Source organism: Danio aesculapii, chromosome 9 (genome assembly GCF_903798145.1).
Source record: "Danio aesculapii chromosome 9, fDanAes4.1, whole genome shotgun sequence".
In the NCBI taxonomy this organism is placed as follows: Eukaryota; Metazoa; Chordata; class Actinopteri; order Cypriniformes; family Danionidae; genus Danio; species Danio aesculapii.
Genome location: NC_079443.1, coordinates 17,030,575 through 17,050,232, shown reverse-complemented (window position 1 = coordinate 17,050,232; position 19,658 = coordinate 17,030,575). Strand labels below are relative to the sequence as shown.

At 37.3% G+C, this 19,658-nt stretch overlaps 1 protein-coding gene across 1 annotated transcript in view; it reads right to left on the bottom strand.

Moving 5' to 3' along the window:
* uxs1 (UDP-glucuronate decarboxylase 1) overlaps nucleotides 1-19,658 on the bottom strand; it is a 109,351-nt gene that overhangs the window by 58,225 nt on the left and 31,468 nt on the right. Inside the window, exons 3-6 of the mRNA XM_056465041.1 lie at nucleotides 16,408-16,456; nucleotides 9,924-9,967; nucleotides 6,851-6,911; nucleotides 6,167-6,347 (exon numbers count right to left, since the gene is read on the bottom strand). Coding sequence (XP_056321016.1) covers nucleotides 6,167-6,347; nucleotides 6,851-6,911; nucleotides 9,924-9,967; nucleotides 16,408-16,456 — 335 coding nt within the window. The remainder of the gene's footprint in view (nucleotides 1-6,166; nucleotides 6,348-6,850; nucleotides 6,912-9,923; nucleotides 9,968-16,407; nucleotides 16,457-19,658) is intronic.

Here is a 19,658-nt window from a genome sequence, read left to right as displayed (position 1 = left end):
GCCGCTTTTACACTGTCAGGTCAGGACCAAAATCCTCAGACCTCCATCAGCAAAGGCAAAATCATACTGTTTCCACTGTCAGCCAGTAGCCACAAAAAATCTGCTCTGGAACCCACCATTAAGGGAATGGTTCACCCAAAAATGAAAATTACCCCATAATTTGCTGACCCTCAAGCAATGCTCAGTGTAAAAAATCTTTCTGTCGGAAGAACAGTCACAGTTAAAAATTTTACCCTGGCTGTTGGATAAAACTTTTATTTTGGCGCATAAATCCGAGAATGTTTAGGTCTACATTAAACAGCATAACTTGTGTGACACTGTGCAACAATAATTAATATTTTTTTAATTACTGAGAGAGGTAGACTTAAGGTTGGGGTAGGGGTAGACGGTAATAAAATACAATTTAATGGGTAATTTAACAAATAATAAAAATAATTTTCCCTTTAATTACTGTTTTACATTACTGTGAGGGGAAGGCATAGATACACAATCATACAATTAATGTAATTCTCGTTAAGTTCTGGACATAGCTGTATCTCTTTCAGGAACAACCCCTAAATCTGTCACCAACTTAACCCATATGCTGAAGATTGTCTTGTTTTTGGTGGCCGAATGCACGTTATGTGCAAATGATATATAAAATGTATGAAGTAAGATGAATTTGTATCGAAGGGTCTGGGAATATATGCATAGTTTACCACAGAAGTTTACCACAGAAGACGATGATGAACAAGAAAATTAGTTGGCTTGGCGTTAATATAAATTATTATACTGTATATTATATGGTATGTATAGTATTATATGACACGTCATGTCAGATGCGCATAACGTATATTAGGTCACCACCAGAATCAGTGATTGGAGTTTAAAATTCAATAGAATTCATTCATTCGTTTATTTTCTTTTCATCTTAGTCCCTTTATTAATGTGGGGTCGCCACAGTGGAATGAACCGCCAATTTATCCAGCATATGTTTTACGCAGCATATGCCCTTCCAGCCCCAACCCACCATTGGGAAACATCCACACACACACACATTCACACAAATACACCACGGACAATTTGAGCTTACCCAATTAACCTATGCCACATATTTTTGGACTTGTGGGGGAAACCCACACGAACATGGGAAGAACATGCAAACTCCACACAAAAATGCCAGCTGGGGCTCAAACCAGTGACCTTCTTGCTGTGAGGCGATTGTGCTACCCACTGCGCCACCGTGGTGCCCCAATTCAATAGAATTCTAATACAAAAACAAAAGAATACAAAAACACATCTATCTGCGTCCTAACATCCTGATGGCGTATGGGTTAGTTTAACAACATGTTTTGTGCCTTTGGAAGTTAAGACAAAAATCACTATCCAACACCATTATAGAGAAAGGATGAGCCAGGATCTCATCTCATCGTCTATTGTTTGTCGGGGTTGCGGGAGCAGCAGTCTCAGAAGAGAACCCCGAACTTACTTCAAGGTGTTCCCGGAGAAGCCAAGAGACAATTGCCCCTTTCACACATGCAGACCTTTCAATTTTTCGGAAAGGTCTGTATGTGTGAACAGACCCTATTTAAAAATACCAGAAAGAGAAGTTGTAACATTACCGGTAATTTGCCGGAATGCTGCACTGTGTGTGAATGCAGAAGGAAAATTACCGAAAAGAGCGCGTTCCCGCTTAGAACGCGCTGACGTGAGACGTCTACTTCAGCCAATCAGAACATTCAGACGCATTCACATCAACGCGGTTTATGAAAATAAAAGCCTTTGAATATTTTTTTCCAGACACATTTAGCAGCTAGATGTTAGTCAGATAACGTTTCTATGTTCCTTCTTAATGCCAACTATGTAAAATATTATCAATAAAACGCTTATGATAAACCATTGTTGACGCGTGTGCACGTGAAGCAGCCAGTGAGCACCAGCACACACACATATTATGTGGATCTCGACATGAAAAAGTGTTCCTCTATACGTTTTCATCGAAGTTGTTCATAATACTTTTCCATCCACAGAGTTTGTAACGTAGTCAAATGTTTACAAATACAAGCGCAGCCATTTAGAGGTCATTTCTGGTTAATGATGTCAGAATTTCTGGTATTTTGCAATGGATGTGTGAATGGTCTTTTCCGGAAAAATTCCATAACGTCCTTGCCTGTGTAAGCAGCGCTTTTTTGAATACACTGGTAAAATCGTTCCGGAGATTTTCCGGATATTTATCGGTATCACTGTGTGAAAGACGCTATAGTCTCTCCAGCATGTCCTGGGTCTTCACCCGGGGACTTTTTCCAGTGGGACAAGCCCGGAACACCTCTCTAAGTAGGTATCAGAAACATATGCCCGAGCCACCTCAACTGGTCTCTCTCGATGTGGTGGAGCATCAGCTCTACTCCAAGACTCTCCCAGGTAATAACTAAACTTAAAGAATGAACTGTGCTCCTCTAAACTTGTCTTTACTTCATTCTTGCATCTATTGTTGTCTAATGACAGTCACTGTCCTTAAACCAAATCAAATTTATGGAAGCTGCCTCCTTTTACTGATTTTTGGTTTTGCTTCTTTCCACCTCTTGAACTTTCAAAACTTCAGAATCTTACAAAAAGTAAGATGAGTTTAAATCATTTCCCTCTGTCTTTAAGAGTCATTGCAGTTCCCAGAACAATTTGCTTTAGAACACTCCCTTTCTTTCTAGAAAGACCTTGCAATTAGCCAGTGAATTTAATAGACACTAGCAGCCCTGATCCCTCTGTGAATTGCGTTTGAGTGAATTTATCAGTTTCTGGTGTTCACATTTTTGTATTTAACTTGCTACAAATCTACTTTTTCTAACTTTCATGCAGTTATAGTTATCTTTCTATCATCTCTTCTTTTTATAATTAATGTTTTTATAAACAATGTTTTATATTTTTATTATCCATTATTTCTTGTTATTGGGATTTTTGTTTTATCTAATGTAGATTTATTTGTTTGGCTCTTTGTTTCATCTAATGTTCTAATCTATCCAATTTCAGGATATTTTTCTTCAAACATTAAGGAATGTCTCCACTTTGTTTTTGTTTTGTTTGTTTTACTTCAAATGACACTGCTGTGACGAAGTAATTTTTCATTGCACTTGACATGACATGACATTTATTGGATTTGTGCTGGACAGATGAAGTCTGAACAAAGTTCTGGGAAAAAAAGCATGAAGTCTGAACAACTAATCACTTCGTCTCTTGCTTTCCAGTCTTCTTTATCTTAATCTGCCAAACTCTCAGGGTGATAGAGGTCTTTCATTTAAAGAATGGTTACAATTCTGCCATCTCTCATCATCCTTGTGTCCCTCCAAACCATTCATTCATCTTTACAAGTTATTTGATCAAATCTTTGAGATTTCTGTTCCTCTATTTAAAGCATATTCCCCCTGAACATTGACGATTCAAACTGTTCATAAGATCGAAAAACAAAAACCCTCATGAACTGAGATTTAAAGTTTTCTGAAGAGACTCAATCCCTTTACATTATTTATTTTACATTATTCAAAAATATTGCTTTAACTACCAAGGTTTAATTATTTTTGTTAAAAAAAAACATAAAACTATAACAACCTGACTTTTCCTAAATGTATGTATATTTCTAACATTTTATTAAAATGAGAAACCCAAAAGAGTTCTGAGAATTTCTACCATTAATTACCATAGAGGTCAAATTGACCGCAGGCATTTCAGTGTCCACTACTTATTCCCTTGCCTCTAAATATGCATTCCTCTGTTGCTTAGCAACTTCCTGCTAACAAAAACAAAACTTTCTGATAGAGAAAACAGCATTACTTCAGACACATCTTTCAAAAACAACATAATCAGTATTCAGCTTGCTGTTCTGCTTAGCAAAGTGAGATACGCACCTTTGCAGGTGGTCTAGTAACTCACATTTATTGGCTGTATGACAACAGACATTCAAAGCCCAGAATTAGAAACATTTATCAAGCTACAGCTTTCAATTTTGCTTATAGACAGGAAAGAAATCAGTCAGATTTGAATTTCTTATACGACTGCAACAACAATAATAAATAATGGCAATTATTTTAATACAGCTTAGAAAAAAATAAATAAAATAATAATAATAATAATAATAATAATATTTTTTATATATATATATATATATATATATATATATATATATATATATATACACACACTACCTAAAAAAGTCTTGTCGCTTATGCAAGTTTTAGGAACAACAAATAATAACTTGATTTCTAGTCATTTGGTATCAGAAGTGGCTTATATGAAAGGCCTAGATTATGCTTATTTTACCAAAATAAAATATGATCATGCCTTGATTCTTAATTATTTAATTAGGACAGTAAGGTCTGACTTTGCTAAGACATAAGTCTTGTCACTTACAGAAGTAATGTACAGTATAAACCTTTTTCTTCGTAGCTGCATGGAGGACCAGCGACCAGCGTCTTCCGGTAGGATGCTAAGAACTTCTTTTTGCAGCATTTACAACTGGTTAATATTGATCAGTAAATGGTTTTCAATACCGTTTTGAGTGGCTAAGGGAGTGTTTTTATTATCCACAACTTTGATTTTGAAAGGTGTGTGTTAAAGTCGTTTTACTTCTGTCAGATGCGGTTCAAGTATGCGAGAAAAACGTTCTCCTAATTCAGTGTCTGCCGTCAGATCAGATGCTAAAATACAACATCACTGTTGTCGACCTGTCAGCTGTTATACTGTACTCAGCAGCTCTTCAATGCATGCACACACGCAATATATCACTGCATTATAGAGCAAACCATATAACTGGCCTGAAACTTAACAGGTATGTAACGAAGCCATGCAATTTTCAAAAAATAAAAGTACGTTACTGACACTCTGCTGGCTGATTTGCATGTTGATTCTAATCAGGAGCCGTTTATGTTTCATTTAGTTTTTTGTATGGTGTACTATTTACCATGGTATGTGTTTTTCTGTCATTTCAAAATACCACTATTTTCACTTTGTGCCAGTCTTTCAATCAATGTGTTAGTGGGACAGTACAAACAAAGTGTGTGTCGAACATTTTGCTGATTTACATTTGTTTGGGTTGGGTATTTATTTTGAAAAAAAAAAAAAAGAAAAATGTTCACTTTAGCGATGGTGATGCTTCATTTAAAAGGCACATAGAACAGCACAAAGGACGGTAATGGTAATGGTAAATGACTCGCAAAATGTTGTTTTTCTTTCCCTTTAGATCGTATTTTTTAAATGATCGGTCCAGGAGGTGGCGCTGATCAACAGCAGTATTAGTTCAAAGACATTAATAGCAAGTAAAATAGATTAAAACCATCGTTTCAAAGCTTTCCGTATGCGACAACATTCTTAGCATCCCCCTTACACATACACGCAAAGAATAATGGGTAATTTTGTGTTCTAAGAAAAAGCTCTATAGAACATAAAGTTATGGTGCAGTGGAAAAAGAATTATTATTCACTCAAATAACTTATTAATCAAGTCATCTGGAATGGCAAAGAAAGCGTTCTTGCAGGACTCCCAGAGTTCAACAAGATTCTTTGGATTCATCTTCAGCCTTCTCCTCCATCTTACCAGACATGCTCAATTATGTTCATGTCTGGTGACTGGGCTGGCCAATCCTGAAGCACCTTGACCTTTTTTAAGGTATGCATGAGAAGGAGCGCTATCCTGCTGAAGAATTTGCCCTCTCCTGTAGTTTGTAATGTATGGGGAAGCACAAATGTTTTAATGCCTCAGGCTGTTGATGTTGCCATCCACTCTGCAGATGTCTCGCATGCATGAACTTGACTGATTTCTGTGAGAATCTTGGTATTTGTGATGATTGGGATGCAGTGATTGATGATTCATCAGAAAAGCCTACCTACTGCCACTTTTTAAATGATCAAATATAAGTCAAGTTATTGTTGCTCTTACAACTGGGATCAACGACAAGACTTTTGTCAGGTAGTGTAGGGGTTTGTTAACCAATTTGGTATTTGGTTAACTACCAATTTATATTTGTATATTGGTATTAAGTTTAATTGGTTTTAGATATCAGACAGAACTCTGCTAGCTTGAAGATACCAGCTTTAAAAATAGAAAAAACGGATCTCTTCTGACGGGATCTGAATGAGAAACTGGATTCAATAATCTTGGCATAGAGATTCGCTCTAGCATTTTTGGAATATTTGGCAATCACCTTCAATATAGAGCGGCTCCACCACATCATGGTTGATGAGCTCGAAGTTCTCATGGCCAATCCAGTGCTCTACGTTGCGCTTGCGGCCGGTGAAGAAATTATCCACCACAGTCACCTCATGACCATCCATCATCAGCTTATCAGTGAGGTGGGAGCCCACGAATCCTGCCCCACCGGTGATCTAGCAGGGGAAAGACTGCGTGATCATTTTACAAGCCAGCATTATTGAGTTAAGTAATCATAAATTATTTTTATTTACTTAAATTTGTGGACATTTTAATAAGGCTCTACTGTGGGAGTCAATCACTAAATCAGAAAATAACTGAGCCGTGCTTTTACTCCCTGTTGTAAGACAGCTTCACTCAATTATCTGCAAGCAATGCAGCCTACTGAGAAACACCCTCTGAAATAAATGTGTTTACTTTAAAGTGGCCAAATTTGTCATGCTTAATTCTGATACCTCATAAATGCAGGAGATTTTATTTAATAACATTTAAAATGGAGGAGAAAAAAAGTCAATCTATTAAAAAGGGGGAAAATTAACAATGATTCAGCAATTAGCTATTATGAATACCTGTAATTTAATAAATTCTGAGCGACAATATAAATATTTAGCAAACAGATGTACTTGTATTCCTGAAAAAAAAGGCAGATTTGGACACTTGAGAATGCTGAAGAACTTACCAAAATCCTCTTTCTGTCCTTCTCGGATAAGAATTTCACTGGTGGGTACTTCTGGGTAAAACTGTGAAGTGAAAGAAAATCCTAAATTAGCATTTATGCGTGTCAACAACACGTTAAAAAGAAGCCAATGCTGATAGAAAATGCACAGATTTAAAACATTCAAATCTCCTAGTCATGCTTTCAGCTCTTGACAGCACAAATCCACTTGGCGGTATTGAATATGTCAGTAACTGAGCACACAAAACTCAAAATCAAGTCAACAATCCAGATGGATGGATTTGCGTTTGTGATTCTCTCATCCAATTATTTTGGAGTTTCTCAGCTCAGACATGAAGAAATGACAAGTGGAATTGTAGATAGAGCATAACTCCTGCTCTCTAGGTGTCTAGACGTGCAGATAACTTCCTCACTGATTTCAATTTCAATTCCTATATTTGAGGACACAGGCTTATTCTTAAGAAAACCTGATCTCATGTTATACATATAAACTCACTGGCCACGTTATTAGGTACACGTTCCAAGTACTGGGTTGGACCCCTTTTGCATTTAGAACTGCCTTAATCCTTCTTGGCATAGATTCAGCAAAGTACTGGAATATACTGGAACATATTGACATGATAGCATCATGCAGCTGCTGCAGATTAGTCAACTGCACATCCATGATGTGAATCTCCTGTTCCACCACATCCTAAAGGCGCTCTATTGGATTGAGTTCTGATGACTGTGGAGGCCATTTGAGTACAGTGAACTCATTGTCATGTTCAAGAAATCAGTCTGAGATGATTCGCGCTTTATGACATGGCGTGTTATACCGCTGGATGTAGCCATCAGAAGATGGGTACACTGTGGTCATAAAGAGATGGACATGGTCAGGAACAATACTCAGGTAGGCTATGGCATTGACACAATGCTCAATTGGTACTAATGAGCCTAAAGTGTGTCAAGAAAATATCCTCCACACCATTACACCACCAGCAGCAGCAGCAGCAGCATGAACGGTTGATACAAGACAAGATGGATCCATGCTTTCATGTTGTTGACACCAAATTCTGACCATGCTGCTGTAGCCCATCCGCCTCAGGGTTCAACAAGTTGTGCAATTACAGATGTTCTTCTGCATACCTCGGTTGTAATGAGCGGTAATTTGAGTTACTGTTGCCTTTCTATCCCAGTAGATCAGCGGGTTCTGAAATGCTGAGATCTGCCTGTCTTGCACCAATCACCATGTCACGTTCAAAGTTACTTAAATCACCTTTCTTCCTCATTCTGATGCTCGGTTTGAACTGCAGCAAATCGTCTTGACCATGTCTACATGCCTAAATGCATTAAGTGGCTGCCATGTGATTGGCCGATTAGAAATTTGCGTTAACAAGCAGTTGGACCTAATAAAGTGGCCAGTGAGTATATTTTTTGTATGCACTTAACTTATGTTTTACAATAAAAAGATTTTTTAACGATTAGATTTACATTAAAAAAACACCTTAATTTTCAGAAAAAAAAAGTCTTATCTAAATTCCTATTTTCAAGTGTACTCCCTTGGGTGGGTAATTTAGCCTGTTGTGAATGGTCTACCATTTAACGGTGCATATTGGAAACCAAACAGCCATTGCCATATCAAAATCTGAACTCTGGAAGCTCTAGTGCTTGTAAACAGTTAGAATACCATTGGAAATGCATTGAGTTGACTTGCTTTCATGTCAACAACACATAAACACATATTTCATGCTTTAGCTACAACTTCAGCCATTGAGGGTCAAACTAGACAGTGGACAACCAAAAGCTGTATTTCCACTGTCAGATCAGTGCAAGCCAGGGCTTACATTCGGCTTCGGTTTAAGAGTTTTCATTTGATACAACATAGCAATGTCATGGTCCAGTCTGTTTTCAAGACAGAAATTGCTGCTGGACGCTTGGCAACAGAGAACCAATCAAAAACAGAGCAGCGAGGTTCATGTCATGTCAGTAACGAGAAGTGCGGCGAGAAAAAGGTATTAAATATTAAAAGACGGAAAGCATGTAAACTGGAGTGATCAGGAGACTTTTGTCTTTGTTTGCTTGCCTTTGTGCATCTCATGAGGCTTAGCTAACCTACGCAGTGACATTTTACAGGATAACTGTTGTGTTTTAGATGCTGTGTCAAGTTAAAAGAACTTGAGGAAATTGGAGGCCCTGAAATAAGAACCTGATTACAGATAAACCAGGATACAGGAATGTGAATATGATGGTACCCTGTGACAAAAATTAATGTTTATCATCTTGAAACAAACAATCGAAAAATTTATATTTTAGAAGAAACAATATTGATTTCAAACTGCTGCCCTGACACTTGAACCTCTTTGATGCACACTCTAAAACAGGTCATTTGCTCTGATGTGATATCAGTGCTGGAGTTAGCAAGACCCACGGCCAATCAAACATGATCAAATAATCTCCTTTAGGTCTGTCTGAGTAGAAGCAGAGAAAAGAGAAAGAGACAGACACGATCCGCAGAGACTTCACATCTCATCAGACAAAAATGACTTGGAATTGACGAAAGATGGCTGTGCAATTTTTTAATGCTAATCAAAGTGTTATACAAAACCATGCTTCAGCATCCAACATCTTTGCCATTCAGTGCTCTGTACACTTCCCCAGACTGAATGTTCCATTCCCTTAGGGTGCTGTCACACCTAGACGTTTGTTTCGGAACCTGGCTCTTTCCCCGGTTAGCATGGTTCATTTGGCATGTGAATCCAGAGATCGCCTGAATGAGGTGGTCTCAGCTTGATTGAAACGAACTCTTGAGCGAATCGTTTGTAGTGAGAAAGCAATACAATATGATGCACAAAGTGAACAAGTTTAATCCTCGTTTTAAAATAATTTACAAAACAATCAATCTACAGGTGTGAAAGCACCCTTACTTGCTTATCAGCTGCCTAATTCAAATATGCCAGGTGTATTCAGTCAAATTTAAATGAATGTACATCATGTTAAAATCATTTGTAATGTTAAATACCATGGTGTTATAAAAGCACAGCAAGACAAATCTAGCACAGTGCAGTTGTTTTTTATTTGACAAAAAAGAAAAACATACCTAAGCTCGAGTTCCCGTATCTTCTCCCTGAGAGGTCCCACTGCCTGTGAGGAGCAGAGTGAGACATGACGGTTAAAACAAGACAGGTCGAAAGTAAAGATAGATAATTACCCTGTTTCCATCTAGTATGAAGATGGAATTTTCAGTGATGGACCCTCAACTAGTCAGCAGTGATGCATTGGTGTTTCTACTTGGTAGATTTGCACACCTTATAGAAAAAAAGTACATTCTTTGTGTTTAGTGGGGTGGCTGTGACCAAAAAAATCACAGTTTCACGGTAGAAGTCATTTTATTTCAGTGTAACAATAGTTATTTAAATTGGTAGTTATTAAAAGGAAAAGGTTTGAATAATAAATAAATGTACAGTGCATCCAGAAAGTATTTATAGCGCTTCATTTTTTCCACATTTTTTATGTTATAGCCTTATTCCAAAATGGATTAAATTTATTTATTTCCTCAAAATTCTACACACAATACCCCATAATGACAATGTGAAAAAAGATTTTTCTAAATTGTTGCAAATTTATTAAAAATCAAATACCTGAAAAATCACATGTACATTAGTATTCACAGCCTTTGCTCAACACTTTGTTGATGCACCTTCAGCAGCAATTACAGCCTCAAGGCTTTTTGAATATGATGCCACAAGCTTGGCACACCTGTCTTTGGGAATTTTTGCCCATTCCTCTTTGCAGGTACCACTATCAGTAAGCTCTATCAGGATGGATGGGAAGTGACAGTGTACAGCCATTTTCAGATTTCTCCAGAGATGTTCAGTATAATTTAGGTCTGGGCTCTTGCTGGGCCACTCAAGAACATTCACAGAGTTGTTGTGAAGCCACTCCATTGATATTTTGGCAGGATGTGCTTTGGGTCATTGTCCTGCTGGAAGATGAACTGTCGCCCCAGTCTGAGGTTAAGAGCACTCTGAAGCATGTTTTCATTCAGGATGTCTCTGTACATTGCTGCATTCATCTTTCCCTCTATCCTGACTAGTCTTCCAGTTCCTGCTGCTGAAAAACATCCCCACAGCATGATGCTGCCACCACCATGCTTCAATGTAAGGATGGTATTAGCCTGGTGATGAGCGGTGCCTGCTTTTCTCCAAACGTAACGCCTGGTAGTCTCATCAGACCAGAGAAGTTTGTTTCTTATGGTCTGAGAGTCCTTCAGATGCCTTTTGGCTTGTTCCAGACAGGGAGTGGCTTCCATCTGGCCACTCTACCATACAAGCCTGATTGGTGGATTGCTGCACAGATGGTTGTCCTTCTGTAAGGTTCTCCTCTCTCCACAGAAGAACACTGATTACCTCAGAAGAAGAACTATTGATCACCTCCCTGACTAAGGCCCTTCTCCCCCAATCAGTCAGCTTAGATAGATGGCCAGCTCTAGGAAGAGTCCTGGTGGTTCCAAACATCTTCCACTTACGGATGATGGAGGCCACTGTGCTCATTGGAACTTTCAGAGCAGCAGAAATTTTGTTGTAACCTTCCCCAGCCTTGTGCCATGAGACAATCCTGTCTCGGAGGTCTACAGACAATTCCTTTGTCTTCATGCTTGGTTTGTGCTTTGACATGCACTGTTTTTTATTTGTAATAAATTTGCAACAAATTTCAAAAAATCTTTTTTTTCATATTGTCATTATGGGGTATTGTGTGTAGATTTTTGAGGAAATGAATGAATTTAATCCATTTTGGAATAAGGAACATAAAAAAATGTGGAAAAACTGAAGCACTGAATACTTGAATACTTTCCTGATGCACCGTAAATGCTTAAAAATGAACCTGCAATTAAATAAACTAAAATGAACTTAGATTAACCGTAAAATAACAACAAATTCAATGGTATACCACATTTCACAGTTGTGTGGACAAACCTTATTATTATAAACTTTCTTCACTTAACATCTTTTCACAGGTATAAAAATAATTCCACTTAAAACAGAGACCCTCAAGCCTGTTAATGGAAATCTTTTTACCTACAGAGTTTAGCTTCAACCCTGATCAAACACAACTAAGCCAATTAATTAGGACCTGAAGCAGCACTTGATAATAACAGGTAAGCGTGTTTAATCAGGGTTGCAAATGAAATCTGCAGGAGGGAAGGAGGATGTACTGATGTCTAATTTACCACACCTTTATGGTGTTCACAACCAACAAATGAAATAAAGCAAAATAAAAAACAAATAGTATTTAAAGTAAATAACAGTACAAGGTTACAATGCTGTTTTTATCTCTCAGATGCCACCATTGTATCATATTTAAAAAGAGTGTGGTATCGCTTGTTGTGCAACAGGCAAAAGAAGCCTATATGACTTTAATGAAAATGTTTTTCTCTCAAGGCCGCCATTGTTGTTGTGTAAAGGAGTAAGCTACACTCAAACAGCATGACATTTACAACCCTCCCTACTGCAGGGTGGGGGTGTCAGAAGGTTCGAAAACAGTATACCATCACTCAGCTTTACAAACTTCTTTTTGCCCTCAAATGAAAAAAACAAAACAAAAAAAGAAGTCTGCTTGAAGTATACCAGGTCAATCTATTAATCTATCATGACAAAAATATTTGTGCTGTTTAATGTACTTGAGCATCTACACAATGGAAGTTAATGTGAAAATGGACAAGCTCTAAATATTGTAATGTAATTATTTGTGATTGGCTTGGTATTTATGACTGATATGAAAATAGAAAATATTTGTAAAAAGTAGAAAGGCATTAATTACCCAGGAATGATTAGGAAACTTTAGGCTCTTTAAAAAAAAAAAAACAAGAACTAGTTCAAGATCTAACAAGAACTTTAAAACCACAAACTGATCTATAGATAGATCCAAGAGCTGTTGCAAGGTTTGGTGAAAGAAGAAAATTAAACAGGTTTGTAACAGAAGTAGGTTTTGGGTTATGAATGACTACTTTAATCATTAGTCATTCTTTAATTAAGCCAGTAATAAGGCTGCAGGTCTGACTACAGCATTTAACATGTGTAATTGTGCTTCTGGTGATTTCACATGTTTTGAGAACAGCTGTGAATTGTATACGTTTTGAATAGCTTAAACAATAACTTAATAAATGTTTTTTTTTATTAATTATCTTAAGCTCACAAATTTAAAATGAGTGTTTTCCTCAAATGAATACCTTAAAAGGTTACGCATATAATTTATAACATGCTGACTTGGCACTAAACCTGTAATATTAAGTTGAAAACAGCTGTGCTGATTCAGATTTTTGCGCAATGCATTTATTTATCTCCAGGTTACAGGAGAATCCTTGCCCATTAAGTGGAGAAGTTCAAGTATCTTGGGGAAGTGAATGAAGGATAGAATGTGAGATTGATACATGGATTGGTGTAGCGGCAGCAGCAAAGTGGTAGTCTATTGAGGTAAAGAAGCTCAAAAGCAGTCAAAAAGCAAAGCTCTTGATTTTATAGTCAATCTTTATTCCTTCCCTGACCTATGGTCATGAGCTTTGGGATCTTGCAAGTGGCTGAAATGAGCTTCCGTCGCAGGGTGGCAAGGCATACTCTTATATTGGGTTTACACCAAATGTGGTAAGAAGTTTTCACATAAGTAAAAAACATTAGATTTGTGGGAAACATGCAGAATTTGTCTCAATTCTGTTTACTGGTCGTGTTCAAATAAACTTCAGGTAAGGTGAAAACCATCCCACGAATAAACTAAAGCTTGGAGAAGCTCAGATAGCCACTGCTCCTTCACATCGAAAGAAGCCAATTGAGATGGCATCGACATCTGTTTCGGATGACTCCTGAATGGCTACTTGGGTAGGTGTTTTGGTATTGTCCTAATAGAAGGAGGCCGGAAGCTGGAGGAACTATATCTTTTGGCATGCCAGGGATTGCCTTGAGATTGCTTTAGGATATCTAGGATTGCCTTGGGAGGGAAGGAAGGGATACCTGGTATTGCCTTGGGAGAAAGTGAGGGAGGAAGGGAGGGAGAGGACACCTGGGATTGCCTTGCGAGGGAGGGAGGGGATTACCTGGGATTGCCTTGAGAGGGAAGGAGGGAGGGAGGGAGGTAAGGAAGGGATAGCTGGAATTGCTTTGGGAAGGAGGGAGGGGATAGTATAACCTGGGATTACCTTGGTGAGGGAGGGAGGGGGTAATTAAGTACTGATACTGTATTACAGGGGTGTCAAACTCAGTTCCTGGAGGGCTGCAGCCCTTCACAGTCTAGTTCCAACTCTGCTCCAACACACTTACCTGTAGGTTTCAGACAAGCTGGAAGTACTCAATTAGTTTGATCAGGTGTGTTTAATTAGGGTTGGAACTAAACTGTGCAGAGCTGTGGCTCTCCAGGAACTGAGTTTGACATCTGTGCTACACTGTCAAAGATGTACTTGTCTGATTATGTTTAATGATTTTAAAACAAACCCTTACCATTAGTCACGTTCATATTCTATTTTAAGTTCATTAACATTTTTAAAGACAGCTGAAATGGAAGGCATTTGCCTCAGAACATGGAAAGTTCAGATAGGTGTCAAATAACATTTCCAAACTGTACCCCCTCTTTTAATGAAATATCAAACATAAGGCAGGGGTATAAATGTCACAACGTTTCTAAAAGCTATCACAAATGCTGACAAAAAAGCCTCAGTACGTGCTGACACACTTTGAACCGTAAGGTCAGTCAGATATGGGAAATGTGGATTCTAATGAGCTTTTTCAGGAGATAAGCAGACATTTGGGATCTGTAATAAGATGATAGAGATCACAGTTATGGCTCTGCCTTTTAATGTGAATGGATGTGCACACAAATCAGCATGAGTCCATTTAAATTTAAAACAAGGCATGCATATGAACTTGGGCAATAAAAAACAAAAAAATAAACAAGAAAGCATAGCAATCTACACTACACAGTCACTATGTGTTTTCTAGGGTGTTCTGGGTGTTTTATTACTGACTCATGTCTTCATGATTCTCTGATTTCAAGATACAGTCTGGTTTTTTTTTTTTTAATCGTTCATGTATTCAAGTTTAGATTTTTTTTTTTTTTTTACAAAAAGCTCAGTAAATCTTGGATGCACTGCACATATTTTTTTGCCCAGATTTCTGACCAGTCTTACCAAGTCAGAGCCATTGAAAAGATTCTGCATAAAAAGAGTTCACAGAAAAATATCTAATGTATCATTCTAATTGAGATTTTTTTTTAGGTTATCAAACATTTAAAGGTGCAGTATGTAAGTTTGGCACCCAGTGGTTGAACTAGGTATTGCATGCCTGGTTTAAAACACATGCAAGCGCAGGTTGCCAGATTGACATCAACAGAAGTGTGCCTAACTGTCGAGCCTTAAGGCTGATTTGAACCCTGTTCTAAATAAAAGCAATGGCAGGTGATGGAAAGAATACTTTCCATATTATATTAAAAGGAGTTTTTGGTCTAACCAGCACCTGAAATTTATATTTTAGAAATGGCTTCTACTTCTTGCAGCTGAACAACAGGATACACTGACAATGATCACCTCAGGTACACCATATGTGCTTTATTCAGTGTTAAATGCTAACAATGTGAGTTTGAATGCCATTTTACATGAGATTTATTAACATAAACCGTTTGAAATTAAACTTTACAGCTTTAAATTTTTACTTTAGACTTTAGGCTAAACACTAAGGATTTTTTTCTACTGGCCCGGTTACTTCTGTAAATTATTTTTGTATTAATGGAAGATCATGTAAAGGTTTCTTTCCCTGATAAGGGAATTTAATTAGGAGAATTTACTGTAAAAATGCCTAACAGCGGTTGTGAATTGTATCTTTTTGCAATAAAAACTTGAATATAAACAAAAAAGTTAAGATTGATGATAGGGTGTCAGCCTGATAGGGTAGCTTTACTTGTACATAGGAAAATTAAGACCGGTTTAAAACGATTTAAGACCTACAGCACTATATTTAATTAACTTTTTAAAGCCTAAAATTTTCTTTTTAAAATTTAGGATATTTTAAGACTTTAAGATCCCGTGGACACCCTGATGAAGAATAAAAGTCTAGTCTGTTTGTGAAGGTGTTTGTGTGCGTACTATGTGTGAACGAGACAGGCAAGCCTTTAAAAAAGGCTTTATTGTCTGTTCAAAACAGCAATGCCACAACGAATTAAAATAACTGAAATGGACCAATTTAAAACAATAAAGAAACATGTAATCAGGACAGCATCAACAGTAGAGAACAAGTATTTGGTGTTTCCAGGCAGAGCACAACTCAGCTTGTTAATTGCCCCCTGACTAAGAAACTTAATTGCTTTTAAAGGCATGAGTAATTAAAATCTTAATTATATTGCGCTCTTGGGTAGCTGCGTAAGGCCTCCCAACAGCTCAAAGTGTGGATTTCAGCTGTTAGATACATATGGTTTATATTGAAAATGACTTCGGTGTTGACACTGACATGAGAAAACCTGAACTAAAAAGGCAAAAATTTAAACGTGAAGAGTGTACCAAAAAAAAAAAAAAAAACGAACGGCTTGAACAGCTTATGCAAACAAACCTCATCTATCCTCTGCTCAATCTTCATTTCTCCGTGTTCCTGTATGGACCTGTGGGAAACAACAACAGACGGCTTTATCTCAGCTCTACAGATACACAAGTTCACAGATATTTCACAACCACACATCAGAGCTTAGTGGAGCACACAGTCCTCTCCCTCGGCTCGCTGCGGACACATGATGAAGATGCTCAAAGTCAACAATACCACATGACGAAGATGGATCTAGAATATGTTTTCCCATCGATCTCTCTCTTTGGTTTCAAACCACAGACCAGTGAGCAGGTTTGATGTCTGATTCTGATTAACGCACAGTGCAGTGGCCATTCACAGAGGCTTGAGATCTCTGGGCTTTGCTTTACAAGACCCACTGAGAATCGATGTCCAAAGTAAATGTCAAAAAGGGTTTAAAATGGTATACATTCACTAGCCATTTTGCTAGTACCAGTTTTAGGACACTTTAGAATTTAGACCTGCTTAAATTTTATTCAGCTGATTCAAAGAGGTGATTGAATCATTCCTCAAAGCTTTTGATCCATATTCTTGATGTTATCATCACACAGTTGCCCAGATTGGTAAGATGCACATCCATAATGTGATTCTGTCATTCAGGCGCATTCAAAAGGTGCTCTATTTAAAATAGGTATGAGATCTAATTTATAAACAATTACAATGAATTTCTACTAAAAGTGAACATATGCCAGAAAGCCGAGAACGGGGTGAGCAAACAAATATTGATGTCAATGTTTTATAATGTATTGAGGTTTATCGATAAATGCAACACTTTTATTTTTGCTCCCATTTTTCATGAGTTCAACAAAGATCTAAAATGTTTTCTTAGTACACAAAAAGCCTATTGCTCTCAAATATTGTTCACACATTTGTTGGAATTTGTGAGCACTTCTTCTTTGTCAATATAATCCATCGACCACTCAGGTGTGGCACATCATCATACTTATTAGACGACATGATTATTGCACAGGTGTGCCATAGGTTGGCCACAATGAAAGGTCACTGTAAAATGTGCAGCTTTAACAGACAACAGTACAGTGGCCATTCATGAAAGGCTTGAGATATCTGGGCTTTGCTTTACAAGACCCACTGAGAATAGATGTCCAAAGAAAATGAGATAGAATGTTTTAAATGGTGTAAGGATTTAGCAGGATTTAGCTCCAACTTGCCTCAACACACCTGCCTGGATGTTTCAAGTACACCTAGTAAGACCTTGATTAGCTTGTTCAGGTGTGTTTGATTAGGGTTGGAGCTAAAATCTACAGGACACTGGCCCCCCAAAAACAAGTTTGGTGACCACTGGTGTAAACTCTCAAGCCATATTATTGAGAACACTTTGCTAGTACCAGTTTTAGGACACCTTTGCCTTCAGAACTGCTTCATTTCTATTCAGATGATTCAACAAGGTGATTGAATCATTCCTCAAAGTTGTTGGTCCATAGTTGACCAGTAAGGAGTAAGCTTAGGGCACATCCAAAACATGAGAGACAAGTCTTCTTATAGTTCGATGGGAAAGCCATCAGGGCCCGGGGTCTTGCCACTCTGTAATGCTGATATGGCCTCAGATATTTCATGCAACTGAAGGGGGCGGTCTATGTCTTTTTTATGATCTAATAAAATGCTGGGAGTATATGTTTTATTTAAAAACGCTATCAGTTTTAATGGGTCCGTAGATGCTTCAGATGAATAAAGATTAGAGCAAAAGTTTGTAAATATGTTTTTGATTTGAGGGGGTCAGTTGTTAATTCTTCTTAATCATTTGCAATTTCAGAAATATATTGTGCTGATGATCTAGATTTAAGTTGGTGGTCTAAAAATCGGCTAACTTTATCACCATGCTCATAAAAATAACCCCGAGATCTAAGAATAAGCTGTTCTGCAGGGCTAGTTGAAATAAATTATATTGTGTCTGCAGACCAATTTTTTCCTAATAGAGTTCTGGTGAAGGAGAAGTAGAATACTGATTATCAATTTTGGATATTTCATTAATTAAATGTAGCCTTTTTCCTCCTCTCTGTATTAATAAATGCGATATATAATATAATGTCTCCCCTAAGCACTACTTTTAATGTTTCCCACAGCAGGGAGGGGGAAATATGTTCTGTTGAATTGAATTCTAAAAAAATTGTCAATTGAGGAAGATATATGTTGACAGAATGATCAACATTTCTACAATGGCAGAATACTCTATACCCTTTACTGAAGAGAGAAGACTTTGGTCTATGAAAAAATAGTCAATTCTTGAATAACAGTGATGTACATGAGAGAAATAGGAGAAGGTCTTGGTGTGAGGGTTAAAAAAAACACCAATGGTCTACACAGCATGTCTGATTCATAAAGGTTAGCATTTCATTTGCCATTTAGGAAAGGGCTTGTGTTTTTGGGTTAGAGCGATCCAAATTTGGATCCATTACGCAATTGAGGTCACCCCCTAATATCAAATAATGCGAATTAAAACTGGGTAAAGCAGCTATCAGTTTGCTTACAAATTTCTTATCATCCCAATTGGGGCCATAAACATTCACCAGTAAGACCTGAGTTTGAAATAGTTTCCCCTAAGCGGCCTTGGGGATAAGAAAAAATATTAGAAGCTGAAAACTGAACGTTTTTATTTATTATTTAAGCTGTACCTCTTGCTTTAGCATTAAATTTAGAGTATTTGCCCAACCCATGGTTTCTGTAATCTAAGATGATCTGAGTTTAGTAAATGTGTCTCCTGAAGAAAAATTATGTTGTTTCCCTTTGTTTAAGATGAGAGAAGTTTCCTGACCTCTTTACAGGACCATTAAGACCTTTAACATTCCATGATGTGAACCTAATGAATGACTTTCCTGTCATTCCTCCTCTATTTAAGACAGACATAATGGAACACAGACAAAAGTTAACACACAGCCAAGTGTCTCTGTATCTCTGTCATTACCCAGAAAATATATAATAATAATAATAAAAAAAATAATAAATGATAAAAACAAAATATCAAAAAATAAATTTAAAAAAGAGAAAAAAATAAATAAATCACGAGGCAGTAAACCAACACTTGAACATTTAAACACCTTTTTCTAAGTTTACCTTCGGAACTAAGGTAAGCTGCAGGACTCCACAAATCTAGTTGCACTCCCAGTGACTCGATTTATAACTAAACAACTGAGTATCTGACGGACACGCATCATACGTTATAAATGGTACTTATAAAAATAAAAAAGTTTATATATATAAAAAAAAAAAAACATAGCAAGATAGCG